General features: G+C 42.5%; 1 protein-coding gene across 1 annotated transcript in view; it reads right to left on the bottom strand.

The window, feature by feature from the left end:
• Positions 1-757: 757 nt before the first annotated feature.
• The window catches only part of ACO2 (aconitase 2), a 50,720-nt gene continuing 38,964 nt past the window's right edge, over positions 758-12,513 (bottom strand). Inside the window, 4 exon segments of the mRNA XM_053721324.1 lie at positions 758-1,272; positions 1,906-2,027; positions 9,321-9,453; positions 9,536-9,727. Coding sequence (XP_053577299.1) covers positions 1,138-1,272; positions 1,906-2,027; positions 9,321-9,453; positions 9,536-9,727 — 582 coding nt within the window. The 3' untranslated portion in view covers positions 758-1,137.

Raw genomic sequence — 12,513 nt, forward strand, 5'->3', positions numbered from 1 at the left:
CAGGACTTAAACACAGATAATATAAAATAAATTGTGTGTAATACATACTATCTCAATCTACTTTCATTATTTATTTTGTCCCCTTTTCCTGTAATTCCATTCTGAAATTGTGAGCTTTTTAGTTCGTTATAAATGGAAGTGCAGATCACTGTTATATTCCACACAGCCATTGGCTGCGCACTCTAGTGATCTATTTATAACCGTCTGTAATTGGCCACAGCATAGAAGGTGACCCAAGTTATAACATAGCAGCTCCCATTGTTTTATAGACACTAAAACTATGTCCCTTTAAGATGACAGTGTACTCTTAAAAAGCTGTAATTTGTTAGAACATATTAAACACATACTGCAGGCACAGGACACTGCAAGCGATTGGTGGCTGCTTGTGATTGGCTTACTTATTGTAGTGTGTGTTTAACCCTTTATTTGTAAATATAAAGATTCTCCCAGTTTGAGCCTCTTCATTGAAAGTCAGAATACTGATGAGTTTGAGCGTTTCCCATATAGATCTGTTCCAACATCAGACTGATGCCCCCTACTGGTGTCAGGATGCAGAAACAAACAACATTTGCATTTCTTGCTTAGGATCACCCCATAAACCTGACATTAATCTCAAATGGCACAAGACCTTATCAGCCGACCCTAGCAATGTGGCCTCTCCTCACGCGGCCTGCGCAGGCCCCACCGCTCAGCTAGTATTGGGCAGCAGGGCCAGAGGTATGAGCCGATTATCAATAATATGAAGCACAGACTACAATCCAATCACATATGGTTTATTTAACAATTCATCTGAGATAAAATATATATATAGTTTTAACGATGCAGCATGTTTAAACCATCACAGACTGGAGAGCATCTTTGAACCAGGTAAGTCCATCTGCTACTGAAGTTGTCAATAAATACAAAAAAAAATGTAACATACATGATGGATGGATTGCAATGCTGAAACACTGTGCGTCATGAACAGGAGGGGGTTAATCTGTTATTTTGTCATTAAACTGAAGAAAAAAAAAAAAACTGACATAAAAAAACATTGAGGGAAGGGGACAGTAAGTGCTTTAGCCTGAATGGTTCAGTATTCTGGGCATGAACAGACTAAGTTAACGGCAAACAAAAGTAGAGGCCGGATAGAGCTCCTCATTTCTGAAGCTCTTTCATACGGTTGAGCGCACTGCCGGCCTGGAACCACTCGAGCTGGGTCTCGTTGAACGTGTGGTTGAGGATGATGGTCTCCTGGCTTCCATTCTGGTGTGTGATGACGCACTTCACAGGCTGCACAAAAACAGAGAGAGACTGTGAAACAAGGCGCCACGCGCACTCACCCTTCAATCTAAACGTTTATAGACTTAATAATGTAACTCAGGTGACCAGTAGACATGAGCATTCATCTGTTCCATTGTAAAATATACTCTGAATATGGCCGCCAGCACCATTAAGGTTTTCTTCTTGCGAAATTACAGCACAACTTTCTAGATTTGCACAGATATTTATGTGCACTTTAACAAGAAGAAAATCTGCTCTAGAAAAGCGACAAATGCTGTTGGCGGCCATTACCAGACAGCATCTCCCGTTACATAGGGACACAGAGCGCAAGGACAAGCTAGAAAAACAGGGGCTGATCCCACTAAACATGTGAGATCTTGTACCCGGACAAGGAGAATATTTTACAGACGGACACAGGACAACTATCACAATTATATCAATATATACAATCTGTTCCACATCTGGCTCCGAGACCTAGTCTTACTCGTTAACCCATTGGATGCCAGAAAGAGCTGCTGCACATAGTTATGCCCACACTAGGGCTGCACAGAAGGCTGCAGTATTCCCAGATAACCGTATTACACAGCAGGATGTTGGCACGGTCACATGTCATTGTTTATAAACAGCCAGGGCATGCTCTACCTTGCCGGGTGCCAGGTCCTTCAGACCAACTAGTGAGATCTTGTCCTCTGGATGAATTTTATCATAGTCAGCAGGGTCAGAGAAGGTCAGCGGTAACAGACCTTGCTTCTTTAGATTGGTTTCTGGGAAAAGAAAAATTGTATTTTTAATTTATAGATACACACATGAATTATAAAAAGGTAAGAATGTGGATACCGCTATTATCAAGTTTAGCCACACCCATTACTAACAGGCGCATACCGGAATGCATAGTGCCTACTGTAAAGTTTAGTAGGAGGGTTAATGGTCTGAAGTTTGTTAGGCCACTTCGTTTGAGTGAAGGGTTATATTGAAGGTACAGAACTGTAAAATGCAATCCTCTTTGCTTTCCCTGTGATCCAATTTGCCTGCTGGTGTGTATGAAATGGTTTACAACTAAATCCTTTATTTTGGCATTTGAAAGTGTTTTGCCTGTAGTGCCTACCACCTATACTGAACGTTTCAGCCCTTAAAGGGACAGTCTACTTCAAAAAGTTAGTTTAAAAAGAATACCTTTTATTACCCATTCCCCAGTTTTCCATAACCAACAGTTATATTAATATACTTTTTACCTCCGATTACCTTGTATCTAAGCCTCTGCAGACTGCCCCTTATCTCAGTTATATTAATATACTTTTTACCTCTGTGATTACCCTGTATCTAAGCCTCTGCAGACTGCCCCCTTATTTCAGTTCTTTTGACAGACTTGCATTTTAGCCAATCAGTGCACTACCAGGGAATGAGCACAATGTTTTCTATAAGGCACACATGAACTAGTACTGTCTGAAAAGATAATAAAATACACTGGGTTAAAAGATGCGGCCTTCAAGAGCTTAGATATTAGCATATGAGCCTACCTAGGTTAAGTTTTCAGCATAGAATATCAAGAGAACAATTCAAATTTGTTAATTTAAAATTGCTGCTCTATCTGAATCATGAAAGTTTAATTTTGACTACACTGCCCCTTTAAGTACTAGTTAGAAAAAAAAAATGTAAAAGAAAATTTATGCTTACCTGATAAATTTGTTTCTTTTTAGACACGAGTCCACGGATTTCATCCTCACTTGGGATTACGCCTCCTGGTCAGCAGGAGGAGGCAAAGAGCACCACAGCAGAGCTGTTAGATCGCTCCTCCCTTCCCCTCCCACTCCAGTCATTCGACCGAAGTTAAGAAGAGAAAGGAAAAGCCAAGGTGCAGAGGTATCTTAAGTTTACAAAAAAAAAATAATAATGTCTCATAGAACAGGGCGGGCCATGGACTCATTGTGTCTAAAAAGAAACAAATATCAGGTAAGCATAAATTTTCTTTTTAAAGACAAGATGAGTCCACGGATTTCATCCTTACTTGTAGGATACAATACCAAAGCTAGAGTACACGGATGAAAAGGGAGGGACAAGACAGGGAACCTAAACAGAAGGCACCACTGCTTGAAGAACCTTTCTCCCAAAAGCAGCCTCCGCCGAAGCAAAGGTATCAAATTTGTAAAATTTAGAAAAAGTGTGAAGAGAAGACCAAGTTGCAGCTTTACAAATTTGCTCAACTGAAGCATCATTTTTGAATGCCCATGAGGAAGCAACAGCCCTAGTGGAATGAGCCGTAACTCTTTCAAGAGGCTGCTGTCCAGCAGTCTCATATGCCAAGCGGATGATGCTCTTTAGCCAAGAAGAAAGAGGTAGCCGTTGCTTTCTGACCCTTATGTTTTCCAGAAAAAATGATAAACGGAGAAGATGATTGACAAAAATCCTTAGTTGCTTGTAAGTAAAATTTTAAAGCCTGAACTACGTCCAAATTGTGCAGAAGACGCTCCTTCGGAGAAGAAGGATTAGGGCACAAGGAAGGAACAACAATCTCCTAATTAATGTTCTTGTCTGAAACAACCTTAGGAAGAAAAACAAGTTTAGTACATAAAACCACCTTATCCGAATGAAAAATAAGGTAAGGTGAATTATATTGCAATGCCGAAAGCTCAGATACCCTTCGAGCTGAAGAAATGGTAACAAGAAATAGAACTTTCCAAGATAACAGCTTAATATCTATGGAATGCATAGGCTCAAAAGGAACCCTTTGAAGAACTTTAAGAACTAAATTTAAACTCCATGGAGGAGCAATTGGTTTAAACACAGGCCTGATTCTAACCAAAGAATGACAAAAAGATTGAACATCTGGGACATCTGCCAGACGCTTGTGTAACAAAATAGATAAGGCAGAGATCTGACCCTTTAGGAAACTTGCTGGTAAACCCTTCTCCAATCCCTCTTGGAGGAAAACCAAAATCCTGGGAATCCTAACTCTACTCCATGAGTAGCCCTTGGACTCACACCAATACAGATATTTACGCCATATCTTATGGTAAATCCTCCTAGTTACAGGCTTACGCACCTGAATTAAGGTATCTATAACCGAATCGGAAAAACCCCGCTTGGATAGGTTTAAGAGTTCAATCTCCAAGCAGTCAGCTTCAGAGAAACTAGATTTGGGTGAAGGAAGGGTCCCTGAATGAGAAGGTCCTTCCTCAAAAGGAAGTTTCCAAAGTGTCAGGGATGACATGTCCCCCAGATCGGCATACCAAATCCTGCAAGGCCACGCAGGAGCGATGAGGATCACTGATGCTTTCTACTGTGATTCGAGCAATAACTCTGGGAAGAAGAGCAAACGGGGGGGGGGGGGGGAATAGATATGCTAGACTGAAGGACCAAGAAACGGCCAAGGCATCTATCAGTTCCGCCTGGGGATCCCTGGACCCATATCTCGGGAAGCTTGGCATTCTGATGAGATGCCATGAGATCTCATTCCGGCCGACCCCATCTGAGAATTAGGTTGGAGAATATTTCCGGATGGAGTTCCCACTCTCCCGGATGAAAGATCTGCCAGCTCAGAAAATCCGCCTCCCAGTTGTCAACCCCTGGGATGTGGATCGCTGACAGATGGCAAGAATGGGCCTCCGCCCACTGGATTATCTTGGCAACTTCGGTCATCGCTAAGGAACTCCTTGTTCCTCCCTGATTGATGTAAGCCACTGTCGTTATGTTGTCCGACTGGAATCTGATGACCGAGTCCATACTCCCTGTGCCTTTAAAGAACACCAGACTGCTCCCCATCCTAAAAGGCTGGCGTCCTTTGTCACGATCACCCATGACGGTCTGCGAAAGCACGTCCCCTGGGACAGATGATCCAGAGACAACCACCATAGAAGAGTCCCTCGTCTCTTGTTCTAGGGTTATTAGAAGAGACAAAACCATATAATCTCCATTCCAATGCCTGGGCATGTTTAACTGCAGAGGTCTGAGATGAAACCGTGCAAACGGGATGATGTCCATTGCCGCTACCATCAATCCGATCACCTCCATGCACTGAGCCACTTTCGGCCAAGGAGTGGATTGAAGTGCTCAACATATATTCAGAATCTTGACTTTCTGACCTCTGTCAGAAAAATCTTCATAGATATAGAGTCGATTAAGGTTCCTAAGAAGGGTACCCTTCTTTGCGGAATTAAACTCTTTTCCAGATTTACCTTCCACCCGTGAGTTCTCAGGAAGGATAGCACAATGTCGGTATGGGATCTTGTTTGCTGATAAAGGACACCTGTATTAGAATATCGTCCAGATAAGGCGCCACCTCAGAGACCCCAGAACCTTTGTGAAAATTCTGGGTGCCGTGGTCAGACCGAAAGGAAGGGCCACAAACTGAAAGTGTTTGTCCAGAAAGGCAAACCTCAGGAACTTGTGATGATCTATGTGGATAGGAACATGAAGATATGCATCCTTTAGATCCACTGTTGTCATAAATTGACCCTCCTGGATAAATGGAAGAATGGTACGAATAGTTTCCATCTTGAATGATGGAACTCTGAGAAACTTGTTTAGACTCTTGAGGTCTAAGATAGGTCTGAAGGTTCCCTCCTTTTTGGGAACTACAAACAGATTTGAATAAAAACCCTGTCCCTGTCTTGGAACGGGACAAATTACCCTCATGGAAGAGGTCTCTTACACAATGTAAGAACGCCTCTCTATCTGGTTTGCAGATAATCTTGAAAGAAGAAATCTTCCTCGGGGGGGGGGGGGGGGGGGAAATGAATTTCTGAACTCCAGTTTGTATCCCTGAGACACTATTTCTATAGCCCAGGGATCCTGAACATCTCGCACCCAAGCCTGAGTGAAGAAGGAAAGTCTGCCCCCTACCAGATCCTGTCCCGGATCGGGGGCAAACCTTTCATGCCGACTTGGAATCAGCAGCGGGTTTCTTGGATTCTTTACCTTTGTTCCAAGAGTTGTTTGGTTTCCAAGTTGACTTGGTTTGCAAATAGTTTTCTTCCTGTTTAAATGAGGAAGCGAAAGAATTTCCTTTGAAATTTCGAAAGGAACGAAAATTACTCTGTCGTCCCATCTGCTTATCTATTTTGTCTTAAGGAAGGAAATAACCCTTGCCTCCCGTTATGTCAGCGATAATTTCCTTCAATCCAGGACCAAACAAGGTCTTTCCCTTATAGGGAATTGCCAAAAGCTTAGATTTGGATGATACATCCGCAGACCAAGGCTCAACCATAAAGCTCTGCGGGCTAGAATAGAGAAACCTGAACTTTTAGCTGCCAATTTAGTAATTTGCAGGGAAGCGTCTGTTATGAAAGAGTTAGCTTATTTTAAAGCTTTAATCCAATCCTGGATTTCTTCCAAAGAAGTCTCAGTCTTAAGAGACTCAGCAAGAGCATCAAACCAATAAGCTGCCGCACTGGTTACTGTAACAATGCATGCAGCAGGTTGTAGTAGCAAACCCTGGTGAACAGAGATCTTTTTCAGTAGACCCTCCAACTTCTTATCCATGGGGTTCTTGAAAGCAAAACTATCCTCAACAGGAATAGTAGTTTGTTTGGCCAAGGTGGAAATAGCCCCCTCCACCTTAGGGACCGTTTGCCAAGTTTCCTTGACAGCGTCCGCAATTGGGAACATTTTCTTGAAAATAGGAGATACCAGGTCTCTCCAATTCCTTAGCAATAATCTCTGAAGTTCACTTAAGGAACGGGAAAAACCTGAGTAAGAAGGAGCCTCTAAGTATCTGTCCAACTTACTCAATTTCTCAGGAACGACTACCCTTGCGGAATCAGTGTCGTCCAAAGTCACTAAAACCTCCCTGAGTAACAGACTGAGGTGTTCTAGTTTAAACCAGAAACAACTTCTGGATCAGTCAAAAGGTAGGCTCCCCGAGTCTGAAATTTCACCTTCCGATAGAACCTCCATATCCTCCATCTCAGATCCCTGAGAGGGTACGTCAGAGGTAGCCACCAGAGCATCAGACACTGTTAACTACATAGTTGTCCTTCCTCTTACGTTTGCCTTGAAGAATAGAAAAGGCAGATAACGCCTCAGAAAGAGTAGAAGACATAACAGCGGCTATATCTCGTAATGTAACTGCAGCAGAAACTTGAGGCGAAGTACATGGCACTGCTTGGGTGGACGTTAAAGGCTGGGACGTTTGGGGAGAAAGCCGTGGCATACCCTGACTCTCATTGTTAGACTCTTGAGGCACCCGCCACTGACAATTTTTTGTCATGAAAATTTTTATCTTTATAGCATAAAGCCCTCTCAATACATGAGGGACAAAAAGGAACAGCAGGTTCCACATTGGCATCCAAACACATTGTGCAGACAACATTTTCTAAGTCCATTCTGTAGAACAGGACAGAAAATGAAACAAGCAAACAACTTGAAAATTTTGAAATACTCTTATAAAATTTAAGACTGGCCCTTTAATAGTGGCCCTTTAAAATATACCACTCAAACTCTTACTGTGTGAGAGAAGAGTAACGTAAAAAGTACAATAGTACAATACAGTGCAATCAAAATAACAATGATTTTATTTTACTATGCACACTGTCTTTAAGCATTAAACATAGGCGCTTTACTTTACTGTGCCGTTTAAGAACAGAGTAGAATAATTCTGAAAACTAAAACTATTTATCTCTTTCAGACACCTCCTCGCCTCAACAGCTAAGCTGAGGCACCTACCTGCCGCCAGTCCCCAGACCTCTCTCTTTCTTGGATTGTTTACAGGATGTGTCCGGTCGGGCTACAGTGCTCTAACAAGCGCCTGCTTATTTAACCATGCGGTTCAGCGCACTGCCCGAGCTGTAGAAATACGCCGCAGATGAGTTCCCAGTCTTTAGTTTTCTGAACAAGACAGAGCGGCAATGTAAACTGCGCAACAACTAGGAAGCGTGCAAATATAAGCCACACCCTCGTGGGCGTAAACGTTATACTGTTCGCAGCAGGATGTTATAATTACAAAATGTCCGATACTGTCCCTTAGCCCAGTGCCTATGTACCCAAGCTGTCATCATGGGAACCCCTTCCATCTGAAGAGTCATATCCCATAAAATAAAAGTAATATGTCCGTGCAGAGTCCACTCTGAGCTTAACTAAGTGTGCCCCAGAATCACTAGAAACTGCACTTACCTTAATGCTGTCTGACAGCAAAACAGCTCCAACAGGTGTAGGAGGTCATCTCCCTCCCATAGCCCTGTGGAAACAGATAGGACCTGAGTTAGATATCGCTTAGGTCATCCTGAGAAAGCCAGCATAACAATATGGGAGGCACAGTGAGAATTATGTCCCACCAGTTCCAATTCCTCTAAAGCCACCAACTGCCCTTCTGTAGAGACTGATATGTTAAGGTCAGTGTGTATAGAAGAGGACGGTGGATTGTTCTTCTACAAAGCTCAGCCCAAAGGCTTGTGGTTCCAACTAGGAAAAACAGCTATTTCATACAGGAAAATAAACAAAGGAGCAGTTTTCCCATACATTATACCCTGCAGCTGAAAATTTACTAGAAACTAGTTAAGGTGAATCCAGTTTTCCCTAGTACACTGTTCCTTTAATGCTACAATATAAAAGACAATGTTGTGGCAAGCAGATGACTGTCCCTGCACACAAAGTGAGGTCCATGTAGACACAGTTTGAAGAGTTTAGTGTGGAGGAACTAGAGTGGCTGCACAGACCTGACCTCAACCCCACTGAAAAGCCGATTGATTCAACACAGATTGTGAGCCAGAACTTCTGGTCTAACATGAAAATATGAAAATGTGACTACCAATGTTCTTAGCTGAATGGGTACAAATTCCCAGATTCTAAAATCTTATGGAAACGTACGGCTGTTCTAGTCAACGTGCCGGACATCTCCATATTAGTTTTAGAATGGGATGTCCAACAAACTCATAGGTGTGATCGTCAGGTGTCCACATACTATAGTAATAAATTGCTGCTCTACCTGAATCATGAAAAAGTTTAATTTGGACTTTGTCCCTTTAAGAGCTGCAACTCCTGAGATGTCAGACCCACAGACACTGAGGCACAAGGTTTTACTAAGTGTATATATAAAGTTACGTCTGCATTAGTTGCCAACTCACCGTGAATCCTGGCAAAGCTCTTGGTAACAATGGCTCTGCCACCTAAGTGCCGTGGCTCCAGCGCTGCATGCTCCCTGCTGGATCCCTCGCCGTAATTTTCATCTCCGACCACCACCCAATTGACCCCATGTGCCTATATGGAGGACAAGGACGTGTTAATATTGTCAAATAAATAAACTCCTGGTTTATTGACAAGCAGCAGTCACTGTCATCACCTTGTAGTAGCGGGCGGTATCTGGGACTGCCCCATACTCCTGAGTCAGAACATTCTTTACGCTGTTTGCCTTGTTATTCTCAATGTTAATGGCACCAATCAGCAAATTGTTTGAGATATTGTCAAGGTGTCCTCGGAACTTCAGCCAGGGCCCGGCAGCTGAGATGTGGTCAGTTGTGCATTTACCCTTTACCTGCAAAAGCCACATCTAGGTTAGAGCAGACCGAAAAGAAAATGTATGCTTACCTGATAAATTTATTTCTTTTTTGACACGATGAGTCCACGGATCATCTTAATTACTAATGGGATATTCACCTCCTGGTCAGCAGGAGGCTGCAAAGAGCACCACAGCAAAGCTGTTAAATAGCTCCTTCCTTCCCTCCCCCTCCAGTCATTCGACCGAAGTTAAGGAAGAAAGGAAAAAAACAAAAAGGTGCAGGTGTCTGAAGTTTAAAATAACTAACAACCCGTCTCAAAAACAGGGCGGGCCGTGGACTCATTGTGTCAAAATAAAGAAATACATTTAATCAGGTAAGCATAAATTCTCTTTTCTTTAAGACACGATGAGTCAACGGATCATCTTAATTACTAATGGGATCCAATACCCAAGCTAGAGTACACAGATGATACAGGAGGGACAAGACAGGGAACCTAAACAAAAAGGCACCACTGCTTGAAGAACCCCTTTCTCCAAAAAAAAACAAACAAAAAAAACACTGCCTCAGCCGAACAAAAGTGTCAAATTTATAGAATTCTGAAGAGAGGACTAAATTGCATCCTTGCAGATCTACTCCACAGAAGCTTCATTCTTGAATGTCCATGAGTACGCAACGGCCCTCGTGGAGTGAACCACAACCTTCTCAGGAGGCTGCTGGCCAGCAGTCCCATATGCAAAAAAACTGGTGAAAAAAGCCTTTGTCACCTGTAGGTAAAACTTTAAAGTACGGACCATGACCAAATTGTGCAGAAACCATTCCTTCTGAGAAGTAGGATTAAGACACAAGGAAGAAACAACATTCTCCTGATTGATATTCCGATCAAAAACAACCTTAGGAAGAAATCCTAATTTAGTACGTAAAACTACCTTATCAGAATGAAAATAAGGTAATGCTGAGAGCTCTGACACTCTGCGAGCAGAAGAATTAGCAACAAGAAATAAAACTTTCCCAGATAACAGATTAATATCTAAGGCAGAGCTTTCCAAACTTTTCATGTTGGTGACACTTTTTAGCCCTATATAATTTCGTGACACAGTAAATCAGTTGTACTAGCAAACAGGAGGTTAAACTAACTTGTCTTAAGAGATACAGACACATACATAAATTATATAATAACGAAATGTATTTACAAGTAAAAGTATGCATGTGCAAGAATTAAAAAATAACTACACCAATACCTACTTATTTTAATGGGATGTATGAGGTTGATGGGATGAACACAGTTTCTGAATATTTGGTGGAATATTAGATAAAGACACTCGCATTTCATCAGCAAGCATTTTTAAGCTTCCATTTCCTATCCATATATCAAGAGCAGGAGCAGCAATGCACTACTGGGAGCTAGCTGCAAAAACCCCCCACTGACTTCAGCCCAGCGTTAAAGCTGCCGCCCTCGATGAGTCTGATTGACTACTGCCCGCGCTGCAAACACACTGCTGTCGCACTCACTGACTACACGTGCAGTCACAAGCCAATTAAGGAGACTACAAGTGCAGTCACAAGCCAATTAAGGAGACTACACGTGCAGTCAGGAGCCAATGTGCCGCCAAAGCCACTAATTGGAATAGTTTCAGTTCCCACTGAGCTGCGGCAATAGGATAAGATGATCTGTGACCCCCTAGGTATCAATCACGTGTCAACCATGTGATATCGGTAGCAAGCAGGCGGAAAGTCAGAAACCCCCCCAAAAACAAATAATAATTAAATTTAAAAAAAATTGTGCTGAAGCAGGGACACACCTACACACTGCCGCCGACACTACTGTGTCCCGACACAGTTTGGAAAGCACTGATCTAAGGAATGCATAGGCTCAAACGGAGTCCCTGGAGAATTAGAAGAACTAAATTCAAAATCCATGAAGAAATAACTGGTCTGAACACAGGTCTGATCCTAAAAAAGGCATCACCAAACGAGTGTACGTCTGGAATGACCGCCAGACGAACCTGAAACAAAATAGACAAGTCCACTATGTCTTTCAGAAAATTCTAGGAATCCAATCCCTACCTTAAGAGTATCCTTAGGATTCGCACTAGAATAAAAAATGTATGCCATAACATATGGGTAAATTTTTCCTAGACACAGGCTTACAAGTCTGATTTATGGTCTCAATGACCAAATCCTAATCCATGCTTGAATAAAATAAAGTTTTCACTAGATAGCATCAGGGAAAATATTTCCTGGTAAAAGAGGGGTCCGTGACGTAGAAGATCCTTCCTCTACGGACACTCCCAGGTGGAAGATGTGACATGTCCCCCAGGACTGCCTACCAATACTGCGGACCACACCGATGAAATGAAGATCACCGACACCCTCTCCCGCTTAGCTCGAGCCAAGGCTCCAGGAGAAAAATTAAATGGAGGAATGTAATATGCAATATTAAAATTCCAAGGTAACACCAAAGCGTCTACTAAAAAGAGCCTGAGGAATCTGACATTCTGTTGCGAAAATCATGAAATTCAAATGACCCCACTGAGAATAAGGCAGGAAAAGGCACTCACGGCCGGAGTTCCCACTACCCTAGGAAAAAAGTCTGCCCACTTATTAAGACCGCCTCTCCAAAGACCTTCCTGTAAAAGGGTCATCGACAGACAGAATTGCGGGTCTCAGCCCACTGAACTATTTTGGCTATCTGTCATAGTCAAGAAAACTTCAAGCCCCCCACAGATGAAGTACGATTTAACTTAAACCTGATAAACCCAGCCGAAGCGGAGGCCAGGTTAGGAGAGGATTGAAAGATTACTCTCGTACTTTAAAATGATTA

The sequence above is a fragment of the Bombina bombina genome, chromosome 7 (genome assembly GCF_027579735.1).
Source record: "Bombina bombina isolate aBomBom1 chromosome 7, aBomBom1.pri, whole genome shotgun sequence".
NCBI classification, from domain to species: Eukaryota; Metazoa; Chordata; class Amphibia; order Anura; family Bombinatoridae; genus Bombina; species Bombina bombina.